This window comes from Dendropsophus ebraccatus, chromosome 1 (genome assembly GCF_027789765.1).
Source record: "Dendropsophus ebraccatus isolate aDenEbr1 chromosome 1, aDenEbr1.pat, whole genome shotgun sequence".
Classification (NCBI taxonomy): Eukaryota; Metazoa; Chordata; class Amphibia; order Anura; family Hylidae; genus Dendropsophus; species Dendropsophus ebraccatus.
In genome coordinates, this window is record NC_091454.1 from 180,361,717 (window position 1) to 180,379,560 (window position 17,844).

Below are 17,844 nucleotides of genomic sequence, written 5' to 3' on the forward strand. Positions count from 1 at the left end.
AATGAACATTTTGTCTTTTCACAGTTGTAGAACAGTCAGAGATGAGAGGGTTGTCACTGTCAGGCTCTTACCTCTAGATGAGTCCCAATAGATGTTGTATGTAGGTAGATCCTCAATCTGCAGCCTTCAGTCCACCTCCATGTCCTCCACCGCCGGCAGGCGAGATGTGGAAATCTTCCTCCTCTTCTTCTTTGATACATCCACCATCTCCACATCATCTGGAAATTGGCGTCCGCCAACCTCCATGGGCTCGCAGATACTTTTGTATGCCCTCTTGAGCATGCGAGCCGGTCTTGCTGGTGGGGCAGGGTAGGATGGGGCGGGGCGTGGTGGTGGGGCAGGGTAGGATGGGGTGGGGCGGGGTGGTGGGGCAGGGTAGGATGGGGCGGGGCGTGGTGGTGGGGCAGGGTAAGATGGGGCGGGGCGGGGTGGTGGGGCAGGGTTGGATGGGGCGGGGCGTGGTGGTGGGGCGGGGTGTGGTGGTGGGGCAGGGTTTGGTGGCTGGGCCACAGTCGAAATCTTTCTCTTCCTGATAGTCATCCTGAGAGACTCTCCAACACTCCAACTCCAACAAAAGTTAGCCTGGACTAACACTGCTGTCAGGGTGCAGCTTGGTTTTATTGCCACAATCAGGTTCTATTGTGACATCATCCTCATACGTGTCATGATGACATCACAAGCAGTGGGTGTGGCCAGAGCACTCAGAGATCAATACTATGGGGGAGATTTATCAGACATGGTGTAAAGTATAACTGGCTCAGTTGCCCCTAGCAACCAATCAGATTACACCTTTCATTTTCCATAGTCTGTGAGCAATGAAACCTGTAATCTGATTGGTTGCTAGGGGCAACTGAGCAAGTTTCACTTTACACCATGTTTGATAAATCTCCCCCTATATGTACCTGCACTGGACTTCTACATTATAAGATTACAGGATTTGTTCTCTGCTCCACTTTTAGTCCCATTAGTAAATAAAAGTAATAACCAGTGTTTTCTCTGCCTGGTAGTGCAGGACGGGGTCTATAGAGGGGCTTTATTTATGGTGATGATCAGGAATACACCCCCTCCCAGGCTGACATGATGCTTTATGGTAGATGCTGAGGGTTGTACAACCTGACGGCTCCATCATGAATGAGCTCCCAATATATCTGTTAGATGGCTCCTATGTTCTGGATGGTAGATGCCGCTGTTAGGCGTCTCACAACCTTTCCAGCATATATTTACATGGAAGCTATAAAATAGTGTTATAGTGTAACTGTCATTTATAACCTATGGAGGGGGGGGGGGGCAGCTTTTTGAGGACAGAAAGAGACTTTTTTGCCTCCCAAAACCAGTCAGTTTCCTATCACTTATACTATTTGCTTTCTGTACAGTTGTGTGACATGACAGTTACACCTAAACCCGACATTACTCTGCTTCCTGCTCTGAGGCCACGTTCACACAGGGTATTTTTTCATTAAACAACGTCCGTTTTTGCAGTTTGCAGACACAGCAGTAGTTTATTGCCACTGCGGCATTACATTAGATTGCATAGAATCACAGCCATAGTGTATACACTGGGAACTGGGCGCTGGTTAAAAAAAAAGGGCCATGGCATTGGCATTCCCTCGCTGGTCTGTTAATATAAAAAACAAAGCGATGTACCTAGTGATACATTCGCTTTAAGTATATCCTGTCTCGTTATGTGGTACACCCAGAAAGATGACATTAGGCAGGGGCAATTTTATCTTTTCAGTTGATTTAAAGGGGATGTACACCCAAAGGTTTTTTTTTTATTTCAATCAACTGGTGCCAGAGATTGGTCATTTACTTCTATTAAAAAAAAAAAAAAAGTCAAGTCCTCCAGTACTTACCAGCTGCTGTATGTCTTGCAGGAAGTGTTGTATTCTTTCTAGTCTGGAGGGCAGGAGAGGATTTGCTGCTGCTCTGGACAGTTCCTGTCATTGACAGAGGTGGCAGCAGAGAGCACTTATATACCTGTGGTTATTTAGTCTTAACCCATAGCTGCACCAGGACGTTATTGAACGTCCTCGTGCCGCTATGGGAGTTCAGAGCGGGGTCGCGCGGCGACAACCCTCTGAACTGCCGCGATCCCGGGTGCCGCATGTAGCCTGGGCACGCGGCTATTAGCGGGCACGGTCCGATCGCCGTGCCCGCTAATTAAGTACTTAGAAGCAGCTGTCAAAGTTGACAGCTGCTTCTAAATACTTCCTGATATGCATCCCTGGTGGTCTAGTGGGGGGATCGCCCCCCTGCGGCGCGATTGCGGGAGGGCGATCCCTGCATCCATACCGGGCCGGGGTCTGCTCCGTAATGGCGCTGATCCCGGCTCGGCATTCTATTGCTTTCGGCTGCAGCAGCCAAAAGTAATAGAACACCGATCTCATGGATTCATGCAGTATAACTATACTGCATGGATCTCTATGAGAGATCAGAGTGCATATACTAGAAGTCCCCCAGGGGGGCTTCTAGTATATGTGTAAAGTAAAAGAAAAATGTATTTTTAATAACACAAAATCCCCTCCCCTAATAAAAGTCTGAATCACCCCCCTTTCCCCATTTTATAAATAAAAATAAATAAATAAATTAATAAACAAACATGTTTGCTATCGCCGCGTGCGTAATCGCCCGAACTATTAAGTAATCACATTCCTGATCTCACACGGTAAACGGCGGCAGCGCAAAAAAATCCCAAAGTGCAAAATTGCGCATTTTTGGTCGCATCAAATCCAGAATAATTGTAATAAAAAGCGATCAAAAAGTTGTATATGTGCAATCAAGGTACCGATAGAAAGATCACATCATGGCGCAAAAAATGACACCTGACACAGCCCCATAGACCAAAGGATAAAAGCGCTATAAGCCTGGGAATGGAGCGATTTTAAGGAACGTATATTTTCTTTAAAAGGTTTTAATTTTTTACAAGCCATCAAATCAAATAAAAGTTATACATGTTACATATCGTTGTAATCGTAACAACTTAAGGAACATATATAACGAGTCAGTTTTACCCCAGGGCGAACATAGTAAAAACAACCCCCCCCCCCCAAATAAAAAAAAATTTCAATTTCACCACACATATAATTTTTTTCTGGTTTCCCGGCACATTTTGGACAAAAATTACATCTGACATAGCAAAGTACAATTAGTTGCGCAAAAAATAAGGGCTCATTTGGGTCTCTAGGTGGAAAAATGCAGGCGCTATGGCCTTATATACACGAGGAGGGAAAAACGAAAACGCAAAAATAAAAACTGGCTGTGTCCCCTAAGGGTTAAAGAGTCACTGTCGTATTTTTTTTTTTTTTTGCAGAAATCAATAGTCCAGGCGATTTTAAGAAACTTTGTAATTGGGTTTATTAGCCAAATCTGCCATTATCTGCATGTAAAAAGCCTTTTCCCAGGTCCCCCCCTCCTTCCTCTTTTTCATCCACTCTGAAAAATCTGAAAATTGTGACTTGTTGCAGGAGTCGTACCCTGTCTGTTCTAGGGAGAGGGGAGGGGGGAGGAGGAAGGAGGGAGTTAGCCGGCAGCAGAAAGCAGATAACAGAGGATTACAGGCACGGAGCTGGGTGACAGCTGTAATCCGAGCCCAGACAGGTCACTGGTGACTGTCACAGGAGATATCCCGTGAGGGATTTGTAGATTAACTCTTTGTTGTCCTGTTTTGGTCTTTTCTTTAGCTCTCTCCATAGGAGAACAATGAAGACAGGGGGGAGAGCTTCAAACTGCTTTTTCATGATAAAAATGCATTTTTCGGATAATAAACCCAATTACAAAGTTTCTTAAAATCGCCTGGACTATTGATTTCTGCAAAAAAAAAAATTCACGACAGTGACACTTTAACATGTCTGGTATGCCTCTAAAGTTACACAATCTGCCGATTCAGCAGATCATTGCTCCATGTAAAAAGACAATGATTGGCTGGTCATGCCTTCTGATGCTGACCTAAAATTATTGGCTGCCGGATGTGCATCGCTACATGTAACAGTGATGCGCGACCGAAGGCTAATGAATTACCTCTCCACGCTCCTCTGTGTTCTCTTCGCTTCTCCATGCTTCCCTGCAACCGCCGGTACAAGTTCAGAGCCGGTCTCTGAAGTGATAGGCTGCTCACCAGAAAAGTACCACCGCAGCCAGTGATTGGCTGAGGAGCCTGAGGCTTCAGAGACCGGCTCTGAACTTGTACCGGTGGCTGGTGAGAAGCCAGGAAGATACCAGGGAGCATGAGAGGTAATGTATACAGTTTATTATTTACTATATACAGCAAGGGCTGCACGAACATTGTTAACTATACAGGGCTGGGCGGTATACCGCAAAAATACAGATACCGTCACTGGCGTCGGTTAACCGACCTCAACCTAGCCAGGACGGTATCAGCGGTAATTTTTTATTTTTATCTCCCAGAGAGCTCCTGCACATAAACTCGCGGCCCGGCGTGATCGCTGCACGTTATGTGCAGGGACGCCGGAATCTGAGCGGGAGGTGGAGGAGCAGCAGGGCCCAGGTGAGAATGCCCGAGTGCACAGCCCTCTCCCTGCACCCATCCAGTCCGAGCGCCCGCCTGCCGTCCCTGCACACGCAGAACATTAACTTGCAGCGCTCGCTGGCCGGGGGAGAAGGGCACTCGGACGGGACTGGTACCGGTCCCCCAACTCCCCCGACCGGCGAGCGAGCACTGCACACGTTGTCCTGTGTGTGCAGGGAAGAGGCCATGTCAGAGCTGAAGGTGGAGGAGCAGCACATGGGGGCGGCTGTCCTGTAGTTCCCTCAGTAACAGTACAGGACTGTAACATAGGAGGAATAATGGGCCTCAGCAGGCAGGAGAAGTTATTGCTGTGTGTGGTCTCCTGGCTGCTGGAGCCCATTATTCCTCCTATGTTACAGTCCTGTACTGTTACTGAGGGAACTACAGCTCCCATACCCATAGACTCCTGCCTGCCCGCCCCCCCTGTGTACCCATAGACCCCTGCCCGCCCCCCCTGTGTACCCATAGACCCCTGCCCGCCCCCCACTGTGTACCCATACACGGCTGCCCGCCCCCCACTGTGTACCCATACACGGCTGCCCGCCTCCCCATATAGTAGAGGAGAGAGAGATCTTCACAGCGTGTCAGTGCAGCGCCATCTACAGCCCCCTATAATGTGCCACTCATAATGTCCCCATAACAGTGCCTTTGTACTGTCACCTATACATAACATACTATATACCCATCATATATACTGTACGTCCCTGTACTGTCACCTGTATATACTATATACCCATCATATATACTCTGGGCACCTATAGTACATAGCTATATACCTGTATATACACGTCCTGTATTGTGCACATAGCTGTATGCTGTATACCTGTATATACACGTCCTGTAGAGTGCACATAGCTGTATGCTATATACCTGTATATACACATCCTGTAGTGTGCACAGAGCTGTATACCTGTATATACACGTCCTGTAGTGTGCACATAGCTGTATACCTGTATATACACGTCTTTTAGTGTGCACATAGCTGTATGCTGTATACCTGTATATACACATCCTGTAGTGTGCACAGAGCTGTATGCTATATACCTGTATATACACGTCCTGTAGTGTGCACAGAGCTGTATGCTGTATACCTGTATATACACGTCCTGTAGTGTGCACATAGCTGTATGCTGTATACCTGTATATACACGTCCTGTAGTGTGCACATAGCTGTATGCTGTGTACCTGTATATACACGTCCTGTAGTGTGCACATAGCTGTATGCTGTATACCTGTATATACACGTCCTGTAGAGTGCACATAGCTGTATGCTGTATACCTGTATATACACGTCCTGTAGTGTGCACAGAGCTGTATGCTGTATACCTGTATATACACGTCCTGTAGTGTGCACATAGCTGTATGCTGTATACCTGTATATACACGTCCTGTAGTGTGCACATAGCTGTATGCTGTGTACCTGTATATACACGTCCTGTAGTGTGCACATAGTTTGGGTTGCTGCTCATTGAGGTACTGCACTTTTTTTAAATTTTATTGAAACAAACTATCCCCAGTTTGGCACGGCCAAGTGGGTGTGGCTTGTAAAAGGGTGTGGCTTAAAAAGGGGGTGTGACATAGTTATCGTCCAATTATCGTTACCGCAGCTACATATGCGATAAACCGCAATATTGATTTAGGTCAATATCGCCCAGCCCTAGCCGTAGGCCATAGGCTGTACCCATGTTTTCCTGGCAGCCCTAGGGCTGCATCCGACTTCTCTAGGCAGCGGGAGTCTGATGGATGCCTGATCCTCCTCTCTCCCAATTCATTTGTGATTGGCGAATCGGGATGCCCCTATACACAGACATTTGTCCAGCCCTGCTGGGATTGGCACATTCGGCTGACCTTTGCATGTATGAGGAATTTTACCAACTTTGATAAATATTCTCTATTGTTTCTGCTTTGGTAGCATTTAGTAATATAAAGTGAGCTCACTCTAGATCACAAATTTCTATTTAAATTGTAGATTAAGAGCATCTCCATCTTACAGTCGTCTTCCAGCATCCAGGAATAACGACTCAAGTAAGTTAAAATAACCCTAATACTTATTTGCAACCTTTAAATTTAGAAAGGAATACAGTTTTCAAACTGTATATATTTAGTGTCTTATTATCCTTATGATCCTTTTAGATGGACCGATGTGCTCTGTAAGTGATCTTGTAGATCAGCGCTTATTTAAAGAGCCTGTCACATGACATAACCACAATGTAGGCAGGGCCACACTCAGGGCCCTATTACACCAAAAGATGTCTGACAGATTATCTGACAGAGTTTTTCAGCCAAAGCCAGGAATGGACTATAAACAGAGAACAGGTAATAAAGATAAGACTAAGATTTCTCCTCTTTTCAAATCCGCTCCAGGCTTTGGCTGAAAAAAATGTGTCAGATATCTTTTGGTGTAATAGGGCCTTAACATCTCTGGATCGTTCATGTGGCCCTCTGCTTCCATCATTTGACAGAAAATGGTTTTTCAACCTGTGAAAAATGTGATCAGCCGACAAATAAAAATTTGCTTGTTTGTTGGCTGATCGCCAGCCCTATTACACAGGACGATGATAGGGTACAAGGGCCCTTAGACTCATGTTATGTCACGTCAAACAGCAGGATGGAGCTAAATCTGGTCTGAAGTAAAGCAGCAGAATTGTTTTCCTTGAGTTTTGAACATGTAATGTACATAAAGAACATAACAGTAATATAAATCAATGGAAACTCAGCAAAGTGTTTTTAAAGTTACTTGACTTGTAATTTTAAGGGTGAAGTAACAAGTCTGCCAGGTAATTGTAAGTTAAGCACACTTACTGGTATAGAGTCTAGGAAAGTTTTATGTTTATATTTGTTTTTTATTTGTTGTTTTTGTTTCTGGTTTAGTACGGTCAGACATGTATTCTCCATCATCACAAGTGCTCAGTACCCAAAAGTAAGTATAATGCATTAAAGTCTCAGATACAGACCTTAAATCCATAGGTCCATAAACATATAGTATATACCAGCACATTAGATCTTAATACTTGGAAAGTGCTATATCTTCTGAGTAAACAAGTGTAAAGTAGCTATCTCAAGATTATATCTCCTATCCACATAGTAGCAGATAACTAGCTGGTTGGCCGGTATCCCCACTGATAGGACAAGAGGTAAATTGTCCTCACGGAAATCCTCGTCCAATGCTCCGTTCATTCTATATTCTAAATCTATATTCAGTCCCATAGACCTCCAGCAATCAGCTAGTTGCCTCCTATCCTGTGGATAGGAGATAACTTTTAATTCACTCGACACTGTCATGTCGGTGTAACAAGAAGCAATGTTATGTTGTGCCTTTTTTTACATATGGATGTAACTTTTGAGCTTCTGGGCCTAGATACTATGGGCCAGATGTATCAAAGTGTGTGACATAGAAACTGCTGTAAACTGCCTTTAGGCTAGAAAAAAACACGGCAGTTTTTTGGAAAACTGAAATGCAGTTTTTGTGCCAAAACCAGAAGAGGATGCAACAGGAAAGAGAAATACAAGTCCTCCCACTATATTTTCCATCCCATTTGAATCCACTTCTGGCTTTGGCACAAAAACTGCCATGTGTGATTCCGGCCTTAGCAAGTTGAAAAGTTTGGGCCTATATCTGTACAAGGGTCCCTGACTATCTTATGCCAGTTATACTGCTTTTGTTTTCTTATATAACAGAAGGTCTGTTGACCCCCCCCCCCCCCATAGGCATAAGGGACTAGATATGACCGCTACCTCTACACCCCCATAGTATGTAGGTGTAAGGAATATTTTATGTGTGGTGTACTAATCCTTTATGTTTGGATAGGGTGGAGTCAATGGATATCACCTCTAATGCAGCCAGAAAGAAGAACGTAAGTGTAAATCCATGAGATATGAATTAATCATTTATCCAGGGTATGTAAGCCATTCCCTGATGTTGTGATTTATATTTACAGGTCACCATAATTGGTCCACATAGATTGTCATTGATAAGTCCCCCTGCAAGTGCACCCACAGGTAGGCTTATATTTACTATGGTCAATGTGTAATGTTGTTCTGATTACATACCCATTGTTTTCTAGTGGTTTACAGTGTTTGTCTAATGTTTGCCAGATGTGTTAAATGTCTGTTGACAGTGCCCACACTGTTAAAGCCAATCTGTCATATTCCTGGGACCTTACATCTCAGGAGAATAGTGGTCCCCAACAGCAGGGTTCCCCAACCGCAAGTCTGCGTACCGAGACTAGGTCGCAGAACGTATAGTGCCAATCTGTGGCACCGGCACATAATTCATAGAGGTGCAAAATTTTGCCCCCCTAAGAGTGTAAACTAAGTGACTATGGGTACAGTGCACGCATCACCACTCGCTACTGTACAGGAGCAGGTAGTTCAGAGGTAAAACCCTGCTCCTGTACATACATTTGGTAGCATACTACGTAATGTACATACAGAAGCAGGGACTTTCTGCTCCTGTACACCAGGGCAGTGCACGTATTCTCCTGTGGGCCATGCGCAATACAGTCATTTCATTACACACAGCCTGAAGGAGTAGACCTGGGCTGCTCCGGCACATACTGCAAGCGTAGGTAGAAGACATGGCAAGTGCTGGGATGTTTATTATTTTTATTAATATTTTATTATTTATTATGGGTGGAGAGGGGTTAATTATGATACACGGGCTAGCAGGGGGTGGGTTACTAGATTACTAGGGGCTCCATATCTCTAAGTGCAAAAAAATTATCATTACGACGATGCATAATTTATATAAGTTTTATCTTACTATGTTATATTTGCTCTATGTTATATCTGACTCCTATACAGTTTTTCTCTTTCAGTCTGTAAGGATCATTTTTGCACCATAATCTGTAATTTTTATCAGTAAAACACTTGCATATATGTGACTTCTTGATCACTTTGGCAGCCTTTTGTGTTTACGCCATTTACCGTAAGAGATGAAGAATGTGATAATTTAGTAGTACAGTGATAACAAATATGATTTATACTTTTGAATTTATATATTGCAAAACTTTTTTTTTTTTTTACACAATTCTGTGGTCCCTTTCAGGGACACTTATGAGTAATACCATAATTACTTATAAAGATCAATGCAGAAACTATGTACTGCAGTGATCCATCATTTCTGCACTCGATTCAGCCTGCTGGAGACAGGTTGAAACATTCGCTGATGTTAGGCAGCCCGGGAGAGATGCACACCACTGCACCACCAGTGACGTGTTCCCAAGCCATTTAAATGGCGCTGTATATTTTGACAGCAATATCTAAATGGTTAAAAAAGCAGCGGCCCCCAGCTACTGATAGCAGCCGTGTGACACAGTGTATTGAGCAGGTTCAAGTGCTCAGCCTGCTCCATACACGCTTAAGGAACAGATGGTGCACCTGTACGGCATATGTCTGGGTTAAAAGGGGAAAAAAAATGGAAATAAAAAACAGTAAAACTTTTTTAGGATTATTTATATTTTAGGAGGAAATGTGGGAGGAAAAAAGGGAAGGTGTGAAGAATGGGAGAGATGGGGGAGGGAGATGGGGGTATGAGGGAGAAGGGGAAATGGGGGTTTCTTCCCGTCTATTATTTTGCTTTAAAAAGTCCAGAGATGCTTTTACAAGCTTTAAGAAGTCTAGCGAGGCGTTTACATCTTGTCCTTTTCTCTTTCAGAGTGGTTCGTGGTGGTTTCCTTTTTATTAACTTTAATTTTCTTGCTGCAGCGGACACTTTTCTCGAGGTCTCTACTGCACGAGTCTTCACTTTTTGAAAAGTGGCTCCAACCTGTGTAACAGCTTCTGGGATGACTGCCATGAAAAAAGGAAAACATTAGTAGGTAAGATATATAACAGAATAGTTCACTTTAACCCCTTCAGGACCAGGCTATTTTTGGCCTTTTGTGCTCCTCTTAAGCCCCTATTACACAAAGCGATTATCGTCCGTCATCGCGCGATCACCCAGGCAGTTCCCCCGCAGCTTCCCTGCGCCCCCCTTCCCCCCGACTCCTAGCCACTCGCTGCCGACACGTGTAATAGCACCGTCAACAAAGGGGAACGAGGAGCAAGCGGGCGCTGACCTAACTGGTCATCCTATATAATAGGGGCTTTAGTAAATTCAGCCAGGTAAATAAGGACAGGGCTTTATTTCGGATTTGTGTACTGACAATCTCTTTAAGAGAAAATGGTCATGCCACATACATTAGGTATTAATTAACAATATGTCTACTTTTTCTTGGCATCATAACTTGATAGTTATTTTACCTCGTTAGGAAAGGATTCAAAGTTTAGCAGTAATTTTCTAAATGTTCTACAAAAATTTCAAAATCTGATTTTTTTTTTTATCAAACAGCACAGGTTTAACTGGAGTCTCTTAGTTGTAACCCCCAGTAAATCACTCTATTTTATGAAGTGCACCACTCAGAAAGTTATACAGATTTGTAATTTACTTCTATTTAAAATTCTTACGTCTTCCGGTACTTATCAGCTACTGTATGTCCTGCAGGAAGTGGTGTATTCTTTCCAGTCTGACACAGTGCTCTCTGCTGCCACCTCTGTCCATGTTAGGAACTGTCCAGAGCAGCAGCAAGTCACCATAGAAAACCTCTACTGCTCTGGACCGTTCCTGTCTCGGACAGAGATGGCAGCAGAGAGCACTGTGTCAGACTGGAAAGAAAACACTGCTTCCTGCAGAACATACAGCAGCTGATAAGCAATGAACAACTGGAGATTTTTTTTTTCCAAATCTTTATTTTTCAATCTTTTTACTTAAAAAAACAACAAAAAAAACAATGGACTAATAATAATAATATTTACATGGGCCTACAAACGACCCAGTCCATTACTCAAGCTACACTAATTTGTGGTCCTCAGTTCATAAACCTCTGAAAGCGTTGTGATTCCAGGAATTGTAACCATGGTGCCCATATCTGCTTATGGGTGCCCACACCTATCCTTTTCTCCATCACCAATTCTTCCACCCTTCTAATGAAATTCACTTCATGCACCCATTCAACTTTTTAAACAGAAGTAAATTACAAATCTGTATAACTTTCTGACACCAGTTGATTTGAAAGAAACTCTAATTTCGGCCTACAGGCCGGTCCCAAACAAGAGTACAGTAATACTTACCTGGCTTGTGGACTACCACCTCTTTCAACACATGTAGCTTTTTATAACAGCCTTTTATACGGCGCTTCAGACACCTGTAACTGTGAGACAGAGAAATCTTATTATATAGACTGGTAAAGATTCCAATACTGACTTATCCATCAGAATACCCCCCTCCCCCACTATACATAAGGTACAATCTATAACATGCAAGAATGGTTTAGCACTGTCTAATCCAATCCCTGGCTGCAGTGCTTATTGCTCCCCCTATAGGTCACACAGTACAATTACAGTTTGGCTTATACAGAAGATCCCTATAGACAATAATGTGATATGTAAAGTAGAAGAGGAAGAAAACTCACCATTTAATACACGCAAACAGTAGTGCGGCCCCGAGCACTAGGATTATAATACTTCTGACTGATGAGAAAGAAACAAGGTGATTGTTATTATTACTGACAGTATATTCTATAAGACATAGTACAACATCTATAACTCCTTCTGATGCCAGCCATGTCCTTCATAAAGTCAGCAGTAGGGCAGGGACTGTTCACACACTGCAGATATTACTACCGGCAGGGCTGAATAGGAGGCTGTGAGAACAAAACTAAGGGAGGAAAAACTGACTACTCACTTTTCCTAGGAATAATATCCCAAACCTCTCCAGCTATCCTGGATCCTGAAGAATAAAGGAAAGTAACAGCATGAAATACACAATAACAGCAGCTGATCCCCAAGACTTTTCTCATCCCCATGTAAACCAGTGTTGCTCAACTCCAGTCCTCAAGACCAGCAGCTCATGTATTGTAGATATCCCATACAATGACCAGCTGTGGTAGTTACTGGTGCACTGACTATCATTATATCACCTGTGACATCCTCTATATATGACCTGTTGGTGGCTCCTGAGAAACATTGAAAACCCTAGAAACCACTCACAAACCCTCCAGTGATGATGTCCATTACCTGCTGGCGGCTCAGTAACTTCTCCCTCCACAAGACAAGTAAATAACAGCAAAAATATCAGAGCAATCCTCTGCACATCCATCCTCACAGCCAATACTGAAAAGACTGACATGTAATCCCAGAACCTAGAAGCCTGGACACTGCATTGTGATGTCACAATGTTTACAATGATGATGTCACAGGACATATTGTCTTAATCATGTGACATCACAATGCAGTGTCCAGGCTTCTAGGATCTGGGATTACATGTCAGTCTTTTCAGTATTGGCTGTGAGGATGGATGTGCAGAGGATTGCTCTGATATTTTTGCTGTTATTTACTTGTCTTGTGGAGGGAGAAGTTACTGAGATGCCAGCAGGTAATGGACATCATCACTGTGGAGGGGTTTATAGGGTTTTCAGTGTTTCTCAACTCCAGTCCTCAGGACCCACCAACAGGTCATATATAGAGGATGTCACAGGTGATATAATGATAGTCCGTGCACCAGTAACTACCACAGCTGGTCATTGTATGGGATATCCACAATACATGAGCTGCTGGTCTTGAGGACTGGAGTTGAGAAAAACTGGTTTACATGGGGATGAGAAAAGTCTTGGGGATCAGCTGCTGTTATTGTGTATTTCATGCTGTTACTTTCCCTTATTCTTCAGGATCCAGGATAGCTGGAGAGGTTTGGGATATTATTCCTAGGAAAAGTGAGTAGTCAGTTTTTCCTCCCTTAGTTTTGTTCTCACAGCCTCCTATTCAGCCCTGCCGGTAGTAATATCTGCAGTGTGTGAACAGTCCCTGCCCTACTGCTGACTTTATGAAGGACATGGCTGGCATCAGGAGGAGTTATAGATGTTGTACTATGTCTTATAGAATATACTGTCAGTAATAATAACAATCACCTTGTTCCTTTCTCATCAGTCAGAAGTATTATAATCCTAGTGCTCGGGGCCGCACTACTGTTTGCATGTATTAAATGGTGAGTTTTCTTCCTCTTCTACTTTACATATCACATTATTGTCTATAGGGATCTGCTGTATAAGCCAAACTTGTACTGTGTGACCTATAGGGGGAGCAATAAGCACTGCAGCCAGGGATTGGATTAGACTGTGCTAAACCCTTCTTGCATGTTATAGATTGTACCTTATGTATCACTGTCAGTAGTGGGGGAGGGGGGTATTCTAATGGATAAGTCAGTATTGGAAACTTTACCAGTCTATATAATAAGATTTCTCTGTCTCAGTTACAGTTGTCTGAAGCGCCGTATAAAAGGCTGTTATAAAAGGCTAGATGTGTTGAAAGAGGTGGTAGTCCACAAGCCAGGTAAGTATTACTGTACTCTTGTTTGGGACCGGCCTGTAGGCTGAAATTATATGGGCTACAGGGAAGCAGCTGCTGCTAGGATATCCCGGCCATTTCTTGCAATATTTTAAGCTATTTATGTTCTGTAGCTATTTCTGTACCAAATGTCTGTCTGCAAGTGCTAAATAAAGCCCAGCCCCCATTTACCTGGCAGTGCATGCAAGTGGTGCATTTCTGGCTTTGGCTCAAGTACTGCAGTTGTCGTTTTCAACAAAACTCCTGTGTGTGATTCCAGCAAAAGTGGGACAGGTCAGATTTAAAAACTAGGCCCTGGTCCTGAAGGGGTTAAAGTGAAAGCTTCTGTTACATATCTTACTACTGATGTTTTCCTTTTTTCATGGCAGTCATCCCGGAAGCTGTTACACAGGTTGGAGCCAATTTTCAAAAAGTGAAGACTCGGGCTGTAGAGACCTCAAGAAAAGTGTCCACTGCAGCGAGAAAATTAAAATTAATAAAAAGGAAACCACCACGAACCACTCTGAAAGAGAAAAAAACAAGATGTAAACGCCTCGCTAGACTTCTTAAAGCTTGTAAAAGCATCTCTGGACTTTTCAAAGCAAAATAAAAGAATAGAATAGAAGAAACTGCTCATACCTCCATCTCCCTCCCCCATACCCCCATTTTCCCCACATTCCCTTATTTCCTCCCCAATTTCTTCATAAAATATAAACAATCCTAAAATAAAAATAAAAAAACACTGCAGTTTTACTGTTTTAAATTCCCATAATTTTTTTTCCTTTTAACCCCTAGGCGTGCTGTTCAGGTGCACCATTTGTTCCTTGTGGATGCCTTTACACGTACAGGATCTGCAGCAAATTTATTGCTGCGAGTCCTGCACCAAAATCCACTGCGATCCTGTGTCCTGTCATTTTCTAGGGGTATACCTGTACATACTTGCAGCAGATTTTTCATTCCGCTGCAAGTTTGTAAAGCCCCTTCCCACTTAAAGGGACTGTACCATCAGGCCTGGGCTTAAGCACTGGAGGCGGGCTGACCCACCCCCAGTGGGAGGAAAGCTCCACCCCTCTATGACACTGCTCTATTAGAATCAATGGAGCTGTATCATAGAGGAACAAAGGTTTCCTCCCATTGGGGGTGGGTCAGCCCAGGCCTGATGGTACAGCCCATTTTAATTAAGCGAAGCGGGGCTAATATGTTACCTGGCCGCACTCCCGCTTGCTTCTCAGGCTTCTGTATCCCTGATTTCCAGCTCAGCCTATTATTAGCTGCGATGGGACAGTGCACTGATTGGCAGAGAGGGATGCCAGGGAGCTGGGAGCCTGAGAAATAAGGGGGAGCGCCGCCAGGTAACGTATTAGCTCGGCAGTGCTGGGTTAAGTGGGAAGGGGCTTTACATACTCGCACTGAAATGAAAAATCGGCTGCAAGTATGTAAACCCATTAAAAATTACAGGACACAGGATCACATTGTGTAATCGCCTCTGCAATCCTGTACGTGTGAAGGCACCCTAAGTACGATGGAGCAGGCTAAAGGGCTTCGGGTCCGCTCCATACACTGTGTCTCCCGGCAGCTGTGAGGAGCTGGGAACCGCTGCTTATTTAACCAGATATTTGGCCATTTAGGTCAGTGGTTCTCAATTCCAGTCCTCAGGCCTCACCAACAGGCCATGTTTTGAGGATTATCTTAGTATTTCACAGGTGATATAATTATACTCAGTGCATCAGGTATTCTCACAGGTGTTCTTTGTATGGGATATCCTCAAAATATGACCTGTTGGTAAGGCCTGAGGACTGGATTTGAGAAGCATTGTTGTAGGTGACGCTGTCATAAGTGAAAGTGTTGAATGACCAGGGCAGGTGTGAAATATATAAAGCCTCTAACACGGCTCTCAATTCTTTTTCTTTATGAATAATGTAGCAGAATATTCCTGTATTATTTGGAAAGCATTGCCATCTGCTGAGGTTCTCTACAGGTAACATAATCGGCAGAGGCCCACTGAAACTCACTTGCCCCCACTAGGTGGTACCCCTAGCTACGCCCCTTCCTATTGGTGTCTGAACACTCCGACCCCATAACCAATTTGTCTCCATGACACATTGAAGGTTTTTCACTGTGACAGATACACTTAACATATCAAACACAAAATAATCTTTAAACTTTCATTTTACAGGTCTCTATAGAAGTAATAGTTCTACAGAATCTATAAGGTACATCATTTAATTTGGTAATGGGTAGGCATGAATATCTCATGGTCTGTTCACACTGGGCTGAAGGCTTATGTTCAGTGTAGATGTATAACCCTGTGTATAAGATTATCCAAAGAAAGATCATAGACTTCTTGTCTGTACGGCAAGTGATCTTGTACATATTCAGTCAGAAGAAAACTACAATCACAGACCATAAATTACAACGTTTTGGTGTAAACCTTTTTCTAGTGCAGGGGCTGGCTGGCAAATTTCAGCCTGGGGTGCAAGCACACAGCACTGGCCGATGAGTAGTGACCAATCGCAAGGGTACATTCACATGCACTTATTCTGCTCCGAATTTGATGTTGTGGATTTTAGGAATTTATATTGATGAAATCGTCAGAATAAAATCTGCAACGGATTAAGTAAATTTGAAGAGACTCTTAAAGGGGTTCTCCAAGATTACAATAAAGCACATGTGTAAACCTTTTTCTAGGATTCTGTGCAGAGGAATGTGGGAGTGAGCTGGAAGATGTATAGTCCAATATACTGTATGACGGAAGCACAAAGACACATGAGCTGTACAAGAGCGGAATGGTGGTGATCACATTGTAATTGGAGGAGCGGAGAGATGAGAAGAAAGGCGGAGGATGTCCGGCCATGCAGCTTATCTATCTTTGTGGCTCTGTTTGTGAATAATCTTATACACTACGAATATTCTTTCCCCTGAGTGTGATTCTTTATAATTATTATTACACAGGTCATTGATGCACAGATGTCCAGGTCACATTGAAGCAGTGATCCTCCTCGCCTCTTCCCCTATAGCGCTTATTTTTTTCCCACCTACAGGGCTCATTGGGGCATCATTTTCTGTGCTATGATCTATATTTTTTATTGGTATTGGTATAAAAAAGACATTTTGGATCTCTTATTTTTTTCTAATATTTCATTTAAAAAAAATTTGCATTCCTGGTGTTTTTTTTTCTTTTGGCTTACGGTTAGAAATGAGCGAACCGGATTCGGGTTCGAGTCCATCCGAACCCGAACGTTCGGTATTTGATTAGCTGGGGCTGCTGAACTTGGATAAAGCTCTAAAGTTGTCTGGAAAACATGGATACAGCCAATGACTATATCCATGATTTCCACATAGCCTTAGAGCTTTATCCAACTTCAGCAGCCACCGCTAATCAAATGCCGAAAGTTCGGGTTCGGATGGACTCCAGCATGCTCAAGGTTCGCTCATCTCTACTTACTGTACGGTGTTCACCGTGCGGGAACTATATTACATTTTACTAGATCAAACAATTCAGTATGCTACGATACTAAGCATGTTTTTTTTTTTACAAACTTTTATTTGTATAATGGGGAAGGGGGTGATGTAAATTTTTATTGGGGGAGGCCTTTTTTTTAATAATTTTTTTAAAAACTTTTTTTTTTTTATACTTTATAAGTCCCAGTAGAGGACTTACATATGCAGTCATTAGATTGTATATGCTGATCAATGCATTGTTATAATGGGCCCATAATATATGAGTTTGAACACCTCACATCTCACATTTTATTCTCTACAGATCGTCTGCTGGATCTTCACAGCCTAATATTTTCCGCCCACTTTCACAGTCTATATTACCAACAAACCATGGAAGTATGTGGCACTCATCTAGTCAGAGATCTCCACAGACATTACCACAGACACCTGTGACATCCCAGGCATCCAGTGCCAGGAGGCCCATTACGCTTGCCAACATTTTGCAGCGTCGCCATTGA

The 17,844-nt window shown here is 43.3% G+C and overlaps 1 protein-coding gene and 1 long non-coding RNA gene across 2 annotated transcripts in view; both read left to right on the top strand.

Annotated features, from left to right (window-relative positions):
* RNF212 (ring finger protein 212) overlaps positions 1–17,844 on the top strand; it is a 64,830-nt gene extending 46,986 nt beyond the window's left edge. The window contains exons 7-12 of the mRNA XM_069958875.1: positions 6,495–6,550; positions 7,397–7,445; positions 8,334–8,379; positions 8,464–8,524; positions 16,062–16,098; positions 17,649–17,844. Of these exons, the coding sequence (XP_069814976.1) occupies positions 6,495–6,550; positions 7,397–7,445; positions 8,334–8,379; positions 8,464–8,524; positions 16,062–16,098; positions 17,649–17,844 (445 nt within the window). The remainder of the gene's footprint in view (positions 1–6,494; positions 6,551–7,396; positions 7,446–8,333; positions 8,380–8,463; positions 8,525–16,061; positions 16,099–17,648) is intronic.
* LOC138802073 (uncharacterized) lies at positions 12,852–13,547 on the top strand. Its single transcript, XR_011364678.1, has 3 exons — positions 12,852–12,938; positions 13,231–13,275; positions 13,490–13,547. It is a non-coding gene; the product is annotated as an uncharacterized lncRNA (long non-coding RNA).